Below are 18,204 nucleotides of genomic sequence, written 5' to 3'. Positions count from 1 at the left end.
TGTACTGTGAGGGTACACTGTGATTTATTCACATTTTATTACTTTTCTGCTCAAGATCTGTGAAAAAACATTAAAGGCATAGCCTCAAACTACCACCACCCAGAAAGCTATACAACCACACACGCTCCCTCTCCACCCCCTTGTACCTTACAGAAGTCAAAACACAGAAGCCACAAGGTCAGAGGGAGAATAGCAAAGCCCAAAACCCAAGCTGGAGCAGCAAGAGAGAGAAAGAGAGAGCAGGGCTTGTCCTGCAAAATAGAAGCTGTTCTTCAGACCAACTTATTATATGTTGTTATTATATTTTATATTACTTTATTTTATAGTTTGTTTTATTTCTATATTATTTGAGTTATTATGTTTACATTATTTTATATTGTATTTTATGCTTTATATTAATATTAATTTATAATTTATGTTTATATTATTACTTTTTAATATAATTTTATATTATTATATATTCTACATTATGATAATATGAACTTCGAGGAGCCCATCCCTCCTGGACTGCCCAAATCCTCTGGGAGATTCTGTTTACAACTAGAATCCAGTTCTAAACTGTGATATTAACTAAAACAAAACAGCTAGGGAAATGAAGAGGTTACCACAAATGTAGTGAGTGCATCCACAGGCACTGGAAACACTGCTGTCTACTTTTTTAACTTCTCCCTGAGTATAAAAAAAGAGTTTCCAAAGTCAGGTGCAATTCACTGTCATGCTAAACAGACACTTTTGGGGGGCTAGAAAATGTAAAATATAACTTTCATCACTTCCACTCCTGCTTTCATAAGAGAAAAATCACAAGGTATCACAGAAGCACAGAAACATTCAGGTTGGAAAAGACCCTCAGGATCACCAGGTCCAACCCAGAACCCTACTCTACAAGGGTCACCCCTAAACCATAGCCCCAAGTACCACATCCAAACCACCTTGAAACACAGCCAGGCTTGGGGACTCCACCACCTCCCTGGGCAGCACATTCCAATCCCTGACCACTCTTGCCTTGAAGAAATGTTTCCTAATGCCCAGTCTAAACCCACCCAGTCACAGCTTGAGGCTGTTCCCTCTTGTTTTGTCACTAATGACCTGTGAGAAGAGACCAGCAGTAATTGCTCCACAAGGTCCTTCCAGGTAGTTGTAGACAGCAATGAGTTCTCCCCTCAGCCTCCTGTTTCACTCTAACCATCCCCAGCTCCTTCAGTCTCTCTGCATCAGATTTATTCTCCAGGCCCTTCACAGCTTCCTTGCCTTCCTCTGCCCTGGCTCCAGCACCTCCACATCTCTCTTGGATTGGGGTGCCCAAAACTGTACACAATACTCCAGGTGTGGCCTCCCCAGAGCGGAGTCCCAGGGCACAGTCTCCTCCCTGCTCCTGCTGGACACAGCATTTCTGATCCCAGCCAGGATGCCTTTGGCTTTCTTGGCCACCTGGGCACACTGCTGGCTCCTATCCAGTTGTTTAGGTACTCAAGAAATAGCAGCACATTCAGAGTTTTTCAATGTATTTCTCTCTTCAAACAGGAGCAGAACATTTCACTTGCTCTAGGAATGCATATGAAGAGCAGGGTTGCTAAGAGAGCAGTTTTCTCTGAGCTGCAGAGTTGTTGCAATAGTAAAACATATTAGCAGAAGTCTGCTTTGGATGGAGTTCCCTCCAAAATACAGGTGAAATGTATTCAAATTTGCAACTCCTGTTTAAACTTAACGTTGTGCAGGCTTCACAGAAGGGGAAAGGAAGGACAAGCTGCAGGCATTTGGTAGGGAAATATCCCTGTAATTCCAGCAGCAATGGAAGTTTGAATAGTCACTCCTAATTATTTTCCAGATCACAGTCCCTATTATGATGAAGTATGTGATGAGCAAGATATTTATGGCTTCTCTAACATTCCTCCAGTGAATTTGTTTAGAAAAATCCTTTGTTTTCCTTTTTATACCCAATAGTGCTTTATTTATATTTTTCTACTTTTCTGCTCAAAATCTGTAACTACATTTTAAAGGCATAGCCCTACACCCATCACATTCTCCCACCAGCTACATCCAACAGCATGAAATCACTTTAATCAAAAGCATAAATGATCAACATAACAACACAACTCTCTGGATGATACAGAGGATCATGAAGCTCATTTGTTATTAATTATTAAAGCCAATTGGGAACTGCTTGGGTATAAAACTTTCCTAGCAAATTGTTTCAGGCCAACATTGAATGGAATGACCTTATAATAATTTCTCTTCTTTTGAGGTCTTAAATCATGTACAGTAAAATTCCCCCAAGGCATAGTTGATTCACTGGGCAGACACTTCACAGAGTTACGTGTTTGAACCAGGGACCAGGAGGAGGTCTCAGCCTGTCCCTGTTCAGCCTCATCACCCTTCACAGCTGCAGGTCCTGTATCTGGGTCAGGGCGACCTCAAGCACCAATATAGGCTGGGCAGGGAAGGGCTTGAGAGCAGCCCTGAAGAAAAGGACTTGGGGGTGCTGGTGGACGAGAAGCTCAGCAGGAGCCAGCAGTGAGTACTTGCAGCTCAGAGAGCCAAGCAGAGCCTGGGCTGCAGCAGAAGTGTGGCCAGCAGGGCCAGGGAGGTGATTCTCCTCCTCTGATCCACTCTGGTGAGACCCCACCTGGAGCACTGTGTCCAGTTCTGGAGCCTCTATTACAAGAAGGATCTGGGGGTGCTGGAAGGTGTCCAGAGAAGGGCCATGAGGATGAGCAGAGGGCTGGAGCTGCTCTGCCAGTGAGACAGACTGAGGAAGTTGGGGCTGCGCAGTCTGGAGAGTAGGTGGCTCCCAGGAGACCTTCTTGTGGCTTTCTAGTATCTAAAGGGGGCTCCAAAAAAGCTGGGGAGGGACTTCTGAGGGTGTCAGGGAGTGATAGGAATGAGGGGGATGGAGAAAAACTCGAAGATTTAGCTTGGATGTTAGGAAGAAGTTGTTCCCCATGAGGGTGGTGAGAAACTGGCATATGTTGCCCAGGGAGGTGGTAGAAGCCTGATGCCTGGAGGTTTTTCAGGCCAGGCTGGATGTGGCTCTGAGCAAGCTGATCTGGTGTGAGGTGTCCCTGGCCATGGCAGGGAGGTTGATCCTTGAGGTCCCTTCCAACCCTGACAATTCTATGATTGTCTGATTCTAACTAATCAAAACAAGGAGTGGAAAGGGAGGAGAGAGGACAGTGCTTACCAATTTGCAGGTCAGTGTAGTAGTGTTTTCACAGCTACACTCTGAGAAGAGCACAGAAAAACTGCATTAGCCACTTAGCTAGTTGCTAGCTTTTGCTAACAGCAGTGACTAAAGAACAAAGCAGCACTTACCACAGCTCCAGATTGGACAACACTGCCCAGGTATTTGTTCCTTCACAAGTGCCATGTCATCTGTGCAGGTCAGGGGAGGCTCAGAACAAAGATGTTCGTCGCAAACTAAATGGAGGGAAAAGTCCTGCATGAGCAATTACTCACATTCCCTCTGAATTTTGCTGTTTCTATTTCTCTTGACAAGCCGTTTTTTAACTAATGCCACTTTCAATAATTTATTGCTGTGTTTTTTAAGCATCTGAATTATATTTGGAACTGGGAAAACAAGCAAAGTTTTTCCAGAGTGTTTTTTGTTGTTGTCCTGGAATCATTTAATCTTCTTCCTCCTTCAGTCACTCAAGGTGATAACTGGCACCTAAGACAAATAAAATCACAGCTTTTGGGAAACAGGAGGTGTTCCTCTCACCTGCAACTGTGCTGCAAAGCACTTTTGTATAAGGTAACAGGGAGACAAGACAATCCCCAGTGACTCTGATAGGAAAATATGTGTCTGCCTTACTGGAAGTGGCTTTCTGGGTCTGTGAAAGAGGATCACATGACAAGAATTCACATTCTACCTGCCAGAATCTGGCCAAACTGGTGCCTACACTTTTGCAGAGACATTCACCTAGGTGTAAGGACTAGGAAAAGGAAAGGACTAAAATATGGAACCCTCTGAACTAAAAATTATTAAGTTCCAATTGGAAGACACTCTCTAGAACTTGAATTACCCAGAAAGTCAAGAGTTAATCTAAATTAAGAAGTTACATTTGCAGACACTTCTTAAGAATACATAGCACCATTGCTCTGTTTTCTGAGGCTACCAAAGAAACGGCCCTACACTGCAATGCTTTTTTTTCCTAGCTGCTCATTGTTTCAACAGCAGTCAGCCCAGAGCGTTTGAAATCCTTAGCCTACTTCTTCTCCTTAAAGCCAAAAGTGCAAAGAAGCTGCATGAACAATAATGAACATCACAACAGAGAAACAACATGGAAGCCATGTATTAAAAGTGGTTTAGTATATGAACAATTGCATCTTTACACTCCAGAGATGGGATTTAGTTCCACATTAATATGTCTGGATTTAGATCACCCTGAAAGTAGGTTGCCCAGGGAGGGGGTGGAAGCCTCATCCCTGGGGGTTTTGAAGGGCAGGCTGGGTGTGGCTGTGAGCAACCTGCTGTAGTGTGAGGTGTCCCTGCCCATGGCAGGGGGGTTGGAACTATATGATCCTTGAGATGCCTTCTAACCCTAAAAATTCTATGACTTTATGATATACTGTCTGGTGAAGTAAATAACTTCTCCAGGCTCCATTGACTAGGTTGGTTAGACCACCACTGAGCATACTAAGAACTCTGAACCTAACATCATATGGTATCACCCTCATTTAGATCTCTTAATCTCTATCTGAAGCCCACTCTAAGGGCTGAATTACACAAATATCTGCACACACACTGTCATTTTTACCAAACTTTGTAAGATATTGAAGCGGCAACAGTTACACTCACCACAGTAGTAACGAGGACAGCAGTAATGTAGGGTGTTAAGGTCTACAGTGAGAATTTCCCCTTCCTTACACATGGGAACAGGCTCATTACAGGGCTCACAAACTAAATTTAAACATAAAGAAATAAAAATCAGACATTTACAACATTTTCAATACTGAAATGCATGGCACATGTGAATTCTATTCAATGCACCATAGAACAAGTCTTGTCACCTTTGCTACTGGAGTAACAGAGCTTTTATGGCTTGACATTCAGGTATAAAATCACAACAGATGTTCAAATGTGATGTTCAAAATTATGTTGGGAATATAAGATCTCAGAGCTCCCATGCTTGATCCTGATCTGTGTGAACCCACCTCTCCAAGAGACCTTGGCTTAAGTTCTTAGAACTATAGACTGCTCATTCTTAGACTGCTTGGTTCCTAGAACTGTAGCCCGGGTTTGTAAATAGTTTATTACTCCTAAGTAAGCCTATAATACTTTATTATCCCTAAATACTTAATTATTCCTAAATAAGCCTAAAACACTGTATTATCCCTAAGTACTTTATTATTCCTAAATAAACCTAAAAGTAAATATTTTATTATTCCTAATTAAGCTTCAAATACTTTAGTATTCCCAAATACTTTATTATTCCTAACTAAACCTAGAAGTAAATACTTTGTTATTCCTAATTAAGCCTAAAATACTTTATTCTTCCTAACTAAACCTAAAAGTAAACATTTTATTCTTCCTAAATACTTTATTGTTCCTAAATAAGCCTAAAATACTTTGTTATTCCTAAGTACTTTATTATTCCTAACTAAACCTAAAAGTAAATATTTTATTTCTCCTAATTAAGCTTAAAATACTTTATTGTTCCCAAATACTTTTATTATTCCTAACTAAAGCTAAAAGGAAGTACTTAATTACTCCCAAATAAACCCAAAAGTAAATATTTTGTTATTCCTAATTATTCCTAATTCCTCAATAAACCTAAAAGTAAACATTTTATTATTCCTAAATACTTTATTATTCCTAAATAAGCCCAAAATGCTTTATTCTTCCTCAATACTTTATTATTCCTAAATAAGCCCTAAAATACCAGAGGCTTCTTACCACAGAGGTAAGAGAAACAGCAGGGATCTTCCAGCTTTGCTTCAACAATAAATTGATCTTCTCTGCAGTGCAGCTGGGAAGCATTGAAACAAACTGAAGGGTCACATTCTGTAGGATGTGAAATTAGCAGTGATTCATTTTTATTTATTTATTAAGTCACTGAAACAAGGCTAAAATGATAAACAAAATATATGCTTCATCTACTTAGAAAAACAAAATACCCCGAACTGACTGTGAATCAAAAGTGACACAAAAATTAAACACAAACGCCCACCCACCCCCAAAAAATATTGAGCTTAAAAGAAAGAAAACAAGTCTATGCTTGGTGCTATTTCAGAGAATCACAAAGTTTCATTTTGTTAAGAACCAAAACAACTTACAAGACAAGTTTTCTTACAGCACATATTACAAGTGTGGAACATTTCCCAGCGTTCTTGTGTTTCCCTTACCACATTGGTACTGTGGACAGCAGGAGAGGGGATGGTAGCCTACCACTAGTTTTTCATTGGCTTTGCATGTTGGAATGATGGCATCACACAATGACATGTTGCATTCTGTGGGATGAAAACAGCAATCAGTTTTGACATATCTGGACAGATACAAGTGGAAATCCTATAGCTCAAGATATTTATATCATCTAGAATAGAGTTCCACAAACACAGAGAAGCCCAAGTCAACTTAAAATGCACTCTGTTCATGTGACACAGGGCAAGCATGGTTGTAGAATCACAGAATTGTCAGGGTTGGAAGGGACCTCAAGGATCAGCCAGTTCCAACCCCCCTGCCATAGGCTGGGACACCTCGCATGACAGAAGGTTGCTCACAGCCACATCCAGCCTGACCTTCAAATCTCCAGGGATGAGGCTTCCACCACCTCCCTGGGCAACCTGTGCCAGTGCCTCATCTTCAAGCTCTGCTCTGCTTCCTACACATGAAGCCAGCTACAATGTCCCAGGGAAAATATTCCTTAAACAAACTGACAATACACTGTTGGTTACAGGTGAATAACTAATGAGCAAAATCAGTGTATCTGCTGGATCATTTGTTCTCATTTTTTTCCTTGCAGATAGGAAGAAATAAGTATCTAGTACTGTCATGGGTTGAAATTACCCCCCCAACCCCCAGCTAATTTGGAAAAACTACCCTCAAAAAAAAAAAACCAACAAAAAACCCCAAAACCAAACCAACAAAACAAAACCCAAAACAACAACAACAAAAAACCACCACAAAAGCCCCCACAAAAAACCAAACAACCCAAAAAACCCCACAAACAACCACAAGCCACAAAACAAACAGACCAGCTCGTTTTGGGATGGAAGTAAATGAAGCTCTATTTACAAGCAAACTAAAAATATCTAGAAATATGAAATGGATTGGATATGTATAAAATATACAGTATATGTACTATATATATACACACACACTATATATATATACACACACATATTATATATGTATGTACTCTATCTATCTATCTATCTATCTATCTACCCACCCACCTACCTATCTCTCTCTCTCTCTCTCTCTCTCTCTCCAATAAATAACACAGAAACTCCTCAGACCCCCCCGGACGGATCCAGGGGACCCATGTACCTCTTCCCCACCTCCCTCCCTCCTTCCTGTTACCCCACCCAGAAGTCAAAACAGAGATTCCCTGACAAGGCCACAGGAGAGAGAGAGAGAAGTTGCAAGCCGAAGTGCAAGAATTGTTTCTGCCTCTGCTCTATATCCCATTAGCAAGCCAGTTGATTCTGTAGACCTTAGCATTGTTTTCCTTTTGCATCCAGTGGTAATTTATTTCACTTTCAGTCTTTGCAGTCAGGATCTAGGATAAAGTTCCCCCTTCAAACCATAACAATTACTCAGCATTTTAGGAGGCACACATTAGTAACTTTTTCTATCAGCCCTGGCTAGACAGGGTATCACTATTCAGTGATCAGCTCACAGAATAGGGCTTCTGGGAAAGAGCAGTAGGTCTTGCCACCAAAGCATTAACAAGAAAGCAAAACAGGCTCTGATGACTGCCCCAGTTACCAAGGTACTTCTACCATCAAGCATTTATCAGGTTGTTTTAGATTCCACCCAAGAGCTTAAAACTTCCTTTTTAATTAGAAGTTTTGTTTCACTAGTGGACTTCTATTAAAAAAAAAAAAAAAAAAGTTATTTCAATGAGTCAGTTCCTACAAGGAAAACAAGCCTGCTCTCCTGGCCCAAACAGCTACAAGTACATAAAAATTACTTCTGAAGTATGTTGTCTTGAACCCTGTCTAAAGGTTACAGAATCACAGAATGCCAGGGGCTGGAAGGGACCTCAGGAGCTCATCCAGTCCAACCCCCCTGCCAGAGCAGGAGCACCTAGAGCAGATCACACAGGAACACATCCAGGCAGGTGTTGGATGACTCCACAACCCCCCTGGGCAGCCCATTCCAGTGATCTATCACCCTCACAGGGAAAAAGTTCCTCCTCCTATTTCCATGGAACTTCCTCTGCCTCAGCTTCCAGTGAGTGTCAAGCACTTACCTTACATCCACTACTGAGAACAGATGTGGTACATACCACAGACTTTCTTTGGACAGCAAGCTCTCTCTTCTATGACATGGATGACAACTTCCCCTTCTCTTTCACACACTGGTGGTGGATCCTCGCTGCATTCAGGTTCTACAGCAACAATACTTCCATTTTCTAAACACCTGTACATGCAACAGCCTCTCAGGGACCCATTCCAGATCTCCCCAGCAGAGCGAGGCTGTCCTTTGTTATCTGTACATGCTGACAGAAAAAAAAACCCATGACAGTCCTTCAACAAGCAGAGACTGCAGATTCCCTGCAAGCAACTACAAACTGCATGCAATTATTGCACAAAATGGGAGCACTGTGAAGCATTGTGATCAAAGAATCCAAGAAAAGATGATGGCCTTAAAACCCAAGAATGAACCTCAATAAGTACTGAGTGCAAGTGAAAGAACCTGCCCATGGAATTCCTTCTGGAGTACTCCAGGGAAGAAATCCTGGGAGCTACAAAATAATGACCACCTTTTTCCCCTGGCAGATTTCTTGAATCCAAGTGAACTGAAAGCACAGGCTGCTGTAGTTTGAAATAAAGCTTAGCTCTATTGAAGGGAGCTGTAGTAGATTCAAACTTATTGAGAACTGAGACAAGAACTTAAACATCTTATCCTCAGTGGAGGTCACTATGAGCATAGCTCAAAACCACTCTGTCCTGCTGCACTTACTGCATTTTTCTTCTGGTATACAGAGGCTGGAGTCTGTTCTGTGCAGAACAGTGCCATTTTTACACACACAGTCTTCCCTTAAATAGGAACAAGCAGAATCCTCATAGAACCATTTATTCAAGCACGTCTTGGCTTCACAGGGCTGCACACAAGGCTGATATTCTTTGCCTTCTGGACAACTCAGTGCTGCAAGTCACAGGAATAAAAGAGAGTGTGTTGTTATTATTTCAGCATTTCACTGGAAGTAAGAACAGGTGAGTGTTTCACAGAAAGCATGCATTTAGATGTTTTTACAGTATTTTAGGGAAATAACTGATTCAATCAAAATTAAAACTGATTCATGACACTTTGACTAAAACAATCATAGAATGGTTTGTTTGGAAAGAACCTTTAAAAGCCATCTGGTCCACCCCCTCCTCTGTGAGCAGGGACAGTTTTAACTAGATCAGGTTGCTCAGAGCCCCATCCAACCCGGTCTTAGTTGTTTCCAGGGTTGGGGCACCTCCAATCTCCATGAACAACTTGTTCCAGTGTTTCAGCAACGTCATTGTAAATTATTTCTTCCCTGTATCTAGTCAAAATCTACCCTCTTTTGTTTTAAAACTACTACCCCTTTTCCTGTCACAACAGACCCTGCTAAACAGACTGTCCCCACCTTTCTTATAGGCTCACTTTAAGTGCTGAAAGGCTACAAGAAGATTTTCATGTAGCTTTCTGTTCTCCAGGCTTATTCTGTAAGACAATGCAACTTAAGAACTTGTACTCTGATTTATTAATGCTGTAACAGAATGAGGTGATCCTTCAGAGAATCACAGAATGTTAGGGGCTGGAAGGGACCTCCAAAGATCTTCCAGTCCAACCCCCCTGCCAGAGCAGGATCACCTACACCAGACCACAGAAGAACACAACCAGGCAGGTCTTCAATATCTCCAAACAGGGAGACTCCACAGCATCCCTGGGCAGCCTGTTCCAGTGTTCTGTCACACTCACAGGGGAAAAAATTCTTCCTCCTGTTTCCATGGAACTTCCTCTGCCTCAACTTCCACCACTGCCCCTTGTGCTGGCATTGGGCATCATCCAGCAGAGCCTGGCTCCAGCCTCTGGGCACTCACCCTGCACATCTTTATCAACAGCAATGAGGTCACCTCTCAGGTTCCTTCTCTGCAAGCTACAGAGCCCTCAGCTCCCTCAGGCTCTCCTCATAAGGAAGATCTTCCACTCCCTTCATCATCTTTGTGGCTCTGTGCTGGACTCTTTCAAGCAGTTCCCTGATGTCCTTCTTGAACTGAGGGGCCCAGAACTGGACACAATACTCCATATGCAGCCTCACCAGGGCAGAGCAGAGGGGGAGGAGAACCTCTCTCGACCTACTCACCACAGCCCTTCTAATCCACCCCAGGATGGCATTGGCCTTCTTGGCCACAAGAGCACATTGCTGGCTCATGGTCAACCTCCCATCCACCAGGACTCCCAGGTCCTTTTCCCCTTCACTGCTCTCCAGCGGCTCAGTCCCCAATCTCTACTGCTCCATGGTGTTGATCTTTACCAGGTGCCAGACTCTACCCTTGCCCTTGCTGACCTTCATTCAGTTTCTCCCTGCCCAGCTCTCAGCCTGTCTCAGTCTGGCTGAATGGCAGCACAACCCTCCTGTGTCAGCCAATCCACCCAGTTTGTGTCCTCAGCAAACTTGCTGCCAGTGCTCTCTGTGCCCTCATCCAGGTCATTGATGAATATATTGAACAGCTCTGGCCCCAATACTGACCCCTGAGGGACTAACTCTCGTTATGGGCCTCCAATTAAACTCTGTTCCACTGACCACTACTCTCTGACTTCTTCCCTTCAACCACTTCCCATCCAGCTCTCTACCTGATCAGCCAGACTACACTGCCCCAGATTAGCTGTGAGGATGCTGTGGGAGATGGTGTCAAATGCTTTTAAATACTTCAAATAACAGTGGAAATAAATGCATTTTTAACATAGCACTAAACACTGGAGCAATATAAAGCCCCACTAGGGTATAGAACATGGCTCTGTGCTTACAACAGTAATCAGGTGTCCTCCATTGAATGCAGACATTGTGCTTGTTGCATAAAGCCACATATGCAGCAAGTGCATCACACTCATAATTGCCAAAAGAAGCACTATTGGTCCACATCTTCTCACAAAACTCCTGTGGTGACACCTAGGAACACATAATAATTGAGAATTAACAGGCAGAAGAGGTTGATGCAATTAAAATAAAGCATTAATTAAGAGAAATGAAACAGTTGCAAGGGAAAAAAAAGTCACAAGGAGTACCTGAAGTTAAACAATTCAATTTTTTCCAGAACACTCAAACTTCGAACAGCCAGAACTGCAGTCACAGGACACAGTACTAATGAGACTGTTACCCCACTCCCATGAACTTCTGCAGTGTAACCCTGTCAGCTAAAAGTCAACAATCTTTGGCTAAACATTGCTGCTACATCTTCCATAAATTGCTCTGAACAAATTATTGCTGAGGTCTCTGTTTCTGAGTCTCTAGGACCCAACAGCTGATGTTATTTGGTCTAACTGCAGGTGGTGCAACCTATCTTAATCCTGTTTCCTTTATTGACATAAGCTTATAACAAGATGGAATAAATCAGATTTTGTTTCCTTTTGCTTGTTCACTACTGTGCTGCAGCCCAGCTCTCCCTGTCACTTCAGCAGATCCTCAGGCAGGTGCTGACTTTGACCATAAAGTCCATTACACTGATGACTGTTACCTATCCTTGTCCAGATGCTTCACACTTGTGAAGCAGGCAGGATGCTCCACCCATTCTGTCTCTGCCACCATCATGTGCATGAATGACAACAAATGTCATGATGGATGAACCCAGGGCTAGGCAACTTTGATGCCATGACAGGTTTTGCTTTAAAGCAGGAAAAAATACAACTGCATTGTACCCAAGGCTATGAGAGCTCTCCTTAAATCATATACAAAGTAGAAATTCTGACCATTCAGATTCACTTTGATTACCTCTGAATTAGATGTTTAAAAATAATTATGAAAAGCATCCTGCTACCTACAGATACTACTTTCCCTTCCTGATTTCAAACTGCTTGCCACTGCTCCCTCCCATTAAGTTTCTGTGGCTATATCTATATCTATATCTATATCTATATCTATATCTATATCTATATCTATATCTATCATCTACATCTATATCTATATCATCTATATTACCTATATTAACTATATCCTCTATATTACCTATATTATCTATATTTATATCTGTATCTATATCTACATATCTATATCATCTGTATCTATATCATCTATACCATCTATACCATCTATATCATCTATAATATCTCTATCTATACCTATATAGGATCATAGATTTGTTAGGGATGGAAGGGACCTCAAGGATTATCCAGTTCCAACCCCCCCTGCCATGGGCAGGGACACCTCACACTACAGCAGGTTGCTCACAGCCACATCCAGCCTGGCCTGAAAAACCTCCAGGCATGAGGCTTCCACCACCTCCCCTGCCGACCTGTGCCAGTCTCTCACCACCTTCATGGGGAAGAACTTCTTCATAACATCCAATCTCAATCTATCCATTTCTAGTTTTGTTCCATTCCCCCCAGTCCTATCACTCCCTGACGCCCTCAAAAGTCCCTCCCCAACTTTCTTGTCACCCCCTTCAGATCCTGGAAGGTCACAAGAAGGTCTTGTGGGAGCCTTCTCTTCTTCAGACTGAACAGCCCCAACTCCCTCAGTCTGTCTCCATAGCAGAGGAGCTCCAGCCTTCTGATCATCCTCATGGCCTTTCTCTCGACACCTTCCTGTATCTATATCTATATATTCATATGTGTATCTGTATCTATGACAATATTAATTTTTATTATTATTTATCTCTAACCCTTTCCCTTCAGAAGAACTCACTCTGATATTTTTTTTCTGCCTGGGGAAAGTGAGGAAAGGTCTTGGGAGTTTGAAAGAAGGGGCTCTACAGCCTGTAGTACCTGTAACAGCATTTGCCTGTGATGTAAACTGAAGAGTAAGACAACACAAACAAGGAGTGGAAAGGCAGAACAGTGTGAAATGACTCAGGAATCTATACACATCTACCTCTGAGAAAGGGCCACCTGAACAATCAACCAATCCTTTTGATTTTTTAATTAAGTTGTAAAAGTAAGTCAGACCTCAGAGATCTGGGGCTTTCTCATTTCCTGCGCTGCGCTGCACTGCCCACCTGTACTGGTAGTCTGCATGCTGCAGCTGCATCCCCATTAGAAACAGTGTCCAGAAACAAATGATAATCATTTCTGGGGGAAATACCAATCAGTCTCAGACTGCTTGAGTTGCTGTTGTATGCAGCAGAGGAATGAGGCTTTGAATTCTAGAGACTCACTTTCCTGTGACAAGGGATGAAAATGGTTTTGTTTAACAGTTCCATGCAGTATGTGCAGTTATCTTCAGCACAGTTTCTTCCTGGCCTCCTGGTTGTCACATCAAGTGATTTCTCAACTTCCCAGCTCTTAATGAACACTTCCATTTCCTCCATATCTGTTATTACTGTCCTGTTCTGCATTGTCAGGTCATCAGCAGGATCTCCATTACACACCCCTGGAGACAGAGCATCACATTCAAAACACAAACAAGTGAATTACTTCCTTTGGGAAAGAAAAGGGCTCTTGATAAGGTAAAATTAACTTTGTATCAGGCTCACCTTTGAACCATGGTCATTTGAATTTGTAAATGACTGCAGCTCTATGCCCACTGCAGTACACTTGTGGTTTCACTTATCAGCTCAATGGCTTAGCAACATCAGATAGAAAACACAATGCAAGTATTGATACTTTTCCAAACATTAAACTAGCTTTTGTGGAAAGCTTCTCCCAAAATGTGCTGTAGAGAGTAGCAAATTCAGTGCCATGGCACCAGACTGCAATCTCACCTACTGAATAGCAATCCAGTTATGGGAGTGAATGTAAATGGCCTTCAGTGATTTGGCACTGCACTGGAAGTTAAATGAATGTTCTAAAGGCAAGAAGTTATGACTCATTTGATGATCAAATTGCTTTCTACAGAGAAAATAGTCTTCTTATTTATTAACACAAAACCACTGAAAAAAACACCCCACCTAACCCCCTAACATCCACTGGCTACCTGAATTAACTATTGTATGTCTGTACTTAATTCATCACTGAAAACATACCCTTCCTACAGCCATACAATGAATCATAGAATGGTCCAGGCTGGATAAATGGGCTCTGAGTAATGAAGATCTCAGAATCATAGAATCATAGAATGGCCTGGGCCAGAAGGGACCTCCAAAGCTCATCCAGTCCCTGCAATCAGCAGGGACATCCCCAACCAGATCAGGCTGCCCAGGAACTTCTTCAGCTTCGCCTGGAATATCTTGAGGGACGGAGCCTCCACCACCTCCCTGGAAAACCTGTTCCAGTGTTCCACCACCTTCATCACAGAACTGAAGAATTGTTAAGGTTGGAAGGGATCTCAAGGATCATCTAGTTCCAATGCCTCTGCCATGGGCAGGGACACCTCACACTACAGTAGGTTGCCCAGGACCTCCTTGAGCCTCACCTTGAATATCTCAAGAAGCCTCAACCACCTCCCTGGGCAATGTGTGCCAGTGTTCCACCACCCTCATGGGGAAGAACTTCTTCCTAACATCCAGTCTGAATCTACCCATTTCTAGTTCTGCTCCATTCCCTCCAGGCCTATCACTCCCTGACACCCTTAAAAGTCCCTCCCCAGCTTTCTTGTAGCCCCCTTCCAATCCTGGAAGCCTCCACCAGCACCCCCAAGGCCTTTTCTTCAGGGCTGCTCTCAAACCGGTCCCTGCCCAGCCTATATTGGTGCCTGGGATTGCCCTGACCCAGCTGCATGGCCTTGCACTTGATGTCGAACCTCATGAGGTGGGCTTGGGCCCAGCTCTGCAGCCTGTCCAGGTCCCTCCAGATGGATCCCTTCCCTCCAGCTGTCATCCACACCAGACATGCCATTCCTAACATCTGATCTAAATCTGCTCTGCTCTAGTCTGAAGCCATTGTCCCTCATCCTGTCCCTGCATGCCTTTGCAAACATTCTCTCTCCATCCTTCCTGTAGCCACCTTTAGGCACTGGAAGGCAGCTACTAGCTCTCTTCCAGAGCTAATCTTCTAAATCTAATCATATAATAAGCCATGCATAACAAAACTTTAATCTTCATATTAGTGTTTTACATACCAGGGACTTATCAGACAAAGTTCCTGTACCCTTTCACAGAATCACAGAATCACCAAGGTTGGAAAAGACCTCAAAGATCATCAAGTCCAACCTGTCACCACAGACCTCATGACTAGACCATGGCACCAAGTGCCACATCCAATCCTCTCTTGAACATTTCCAGGGACGGTGACTCCACCACCTCCCTGGGCTGCACATTCCAAAGGCAAATGACTCTCTCAGTGAAGAACTTTCTCCTCATCTCCAGCCTAAAGTTCCCCTGGTGCAGCTTGAGACCTTTGAGGGTCCCTTCCAACCCAGTGGAATCTGTGAATTTATAGCATTTCCCATGCCCACTCCAAACAGGATTGTCAGTGTAGTGAATGGGGTTCACAAGGAGAGCTACAGGGACAGCAAGTCACAAAAAGGAAGTATAAATTGTACATAGGAAATTATTAGATCAGAACAAAATTGCCAGCATAGCCTCACCACAAAGTCCTTCTGTCTTCATTGATGTGTTGGAGTATAATCCATACTGTATGTCCATGATGCCTGTGATGTGAGCCCACTTGATGCCAATACCAGCTGGGGTAGTAACAGTGTACATTGCACCAGTATCCTGAACACTCAGCCCTTCTGCTGAAAATGGCAGTGATTGAGTTACAGAATCCACAACTACCTAAAACAAACCAAACACACTTTAGACAGAAAACCAGACTGCAGATTGCATTTTACATGTCTTCACATTCTACAGTGAAAGGTATTTTTTTCAGCCTCTTCCACACACAGTAATAGTCACAGTGCTTAATGCACAGAGCTTCCCATCACTGTCATTTCCTGTAACTGCAAATGAAGTAGACATGAGAAAAAAAATCACAGTACCACAGTATCACCAAGGCTGGAAGAGACCTCAAAGATCATCAAGTCCAACCTGTCACCACAGACCTCATGACTAGACCATGGCACCAAGTGCCACATCCAATCCTCTCTTGAACACCTCCAGGGACCGTGACTCCACCACCTCCCTGGGCAGAACATTCCAATGGCAAATGACTCTCTCAGTGAAGAACTTTCTCCTCACCTCCAGCCTAAACCTCCCCTGCCTCAGCTTGAGACTGTGTCCTCTTGTTCTGGTGCTGGTTACTTGAGAGAAGAGACCAACCCCTTCCTGGCTACAACCACCCTTCAGGTAGTTGTAGAGGGCAATGAGGTCACCCCTGAGCCTCCTCTTCTCCAGGCTAAACAATCCCAGCTCCCTCAGCCTCTCCTCATAAGGCTTGCGCTCAAGGCCTCTCCCCAGCCTTGTTGCCCTTCTCTGGACACATTCAAGTGTCTCAATGTCCTTCTTAAACTGAGGGGCCCACAACTGGACACAGTCCTCAAGGTGTGGCCTAACCAGTGCAGTGTACAGGGGTACAATGACTTCCCTGCTCCTGCTGGCCACACTGTTCCTGATGCAGGCCAGGATGCCATTGGCATTCTTGGCTGCCTGGGCACACTGCTGGCTCATGTTTAGGCAGCTATCAATCAGCACCCCTAGGTCCCTTTCTGTTTGGCAGCTCTCCATCCACTCCAACCCCAGCCTGTAGCTCTGCATGGGGTTGTTGTGGCCAAAGTGCAGCACCTGGCACTTGGATTTGTTGAATGCCATCCTGTTGGACTCTGCCCGTCTGTCCAGTCAGTCGAGGTCCCTCTGCAGAGCCCTTCGGCCCTCAAACTGACCAACATCTGCTCCCAACTTGGTGTCATCTGCAAATTTGCTGATGACTGACTTGACCCCCTCATCCAGATCATCAATAAAGACATTAAAGAGGATGGGGCCCAGCACTGATCCCTGGGGGACACCACTGGTTTCTGGCCACCAGCTGGATATGGCACCATTCACCACCACTCTCTGGGCTCGGCCCTCCAGCCAGTTCCTAACGCAGCACAGAGTGTTGTTGTCCAATCCATGAGCTGACAGCTTGGCCAGGAGTTTGCTGTGGGGGATGGTGTCAAAGGCCTTGCTGAAGCCCAGGTAGACCACATCCACAGGCCTCCCCACATCAACCATGACACAGGAAGCAATAGATCTTAGTTGTCACGTACCACAGGATGAAATCACAGAATCACAGAAACATTCAGGTTGGAATAGACCCTGAGGATCCTCATCCTGTAGCACATTCATTGCCAATCTGACCTATTCCATTGCAAATCTGATCTATTCCATTCTACAACAGAAGAGCTCCCCACTTCCCTTTTAAATGTACACATCCTATATACCTGTGAACAGATACTTACTTCTCTTGCCAGGCGATTGATAAGTAGCTGATGTGTGCTTGTTGTTACATTTAATTTCTTAAAACAGAGCCCTGAAGTGTTTGCAGGGGAAACCTTGAAAGAAAAGTGACAAACAAATTAATTCTATACCAGTGTTATAGGGGCTTATTTTTCCCCAGTATGTGTAATGTTGATGCATTTTATAATTGGCAAAAGGGGGGGGGGGATGGGGGGGGGGGGGGAAATACTCACTGTTGTTCTTATTGAATTGGCACTCTGGAAAAATATTAAAAACAGGTTAGGTTAGCAATGCCTGCTCAGGAGAAGAAAAAGACTTCAGCAATGCCTGCTCAGGAGAAGAAAAATGGAGAAGAAAGTACAAGGAAAGAAAATGATGACATCACCATGGAGCCTGGAAGCAGCAGACCAGGAGGAACCCTCTCTCTGTGTCTTAACTTCACAGAATCACCAAGGTGATGATCTTTAAGGTGTCTTCCAACCTTGGTGATTCTGTGATTCTGGATCATCAAGTCCAACCTGTGCCAACCTGTGCCAACAAGTGCCATGTCCAATCCTCCTCTTGAACACCTCCAGGGACAGTGACTCCACCACCTCC

At 43.6% G+C, this 18,204-nt stretch overlaps 1 protein-coding gene across 1 annotated transcript in view; it reads right to left on the bottom strand.

Annotated features, from left to right (window-relative positions):
* The window catches only part of OTOGL (otogelin like), a 139,131-nt gene that overhangs the window by 18,595 nt on the left and 102,332 nt on the right, over positions 1-18,204 (bottom strand). The window contains exons 40-52 of the mRNA XM_068162433.1: positions 17,841-17,864; positions 17,610-17,702; positions 15,819-16,008; positions 13,510-13,724; positions 11,168-11,309; positions 9,128-9,313; positions 8,451-8,663; positions 6,343-6,447; positions 5,894-6,001; positions 4,796-4,897; positions 3,310-3,414; positions 3,179-3,219; positions 606-669 (exon numbers count right to left, since the gene is read on the bottom strand). Of these exons, the coding sequence (XP_068018534.1) occupies positions 606-669; positions 3,179-3,219; positions 3,310-3,414; positions 4,796-4,897; positions 5,894-6,001; positions 6,343-6,447; positions 8,451-8,663; positions 9,128-9,313; positions 11,168-11,309; positions 13,510-13,724; positions 15,819-16,008; positions 17,610-17,702; positions 17,841-17,864 (1,588 nt within the window). The remainder of the gene's footprint in view (positions 1-605; positions 670-3,178; positions 3,220-3,309; positions 3,415-4,795; positions 4,898-5,893; positions 6,002-6,342; positions 6,448-8,450; positions 8,664-9,127; positions 9,314-11,167; positions 11,310-13,509; positions 13,725-15,818; positions 16,009-17,609; positions 17,703-17,840; positions 17,865-18,204) is intronic.

Source organism: Melanerpes formicivorus, unplaced genomic scaffold (genome assembly GCF_026170545.1).
Source record: "Melanerpes formicivorus ecotype bairdi unplaced genomic scaffold, bMelFor1.0.p_v2 SCAF_64, whole genome shotgun sequence".
NCBI lineage: Eukaryota > Metazoa > Chordata > Aves > Piciformes > Picidae > Melanerpes > Melanerpes formicivorus.
This window is presented reverse-complemented; position numbering and strand designations above follow the sequence as displayed.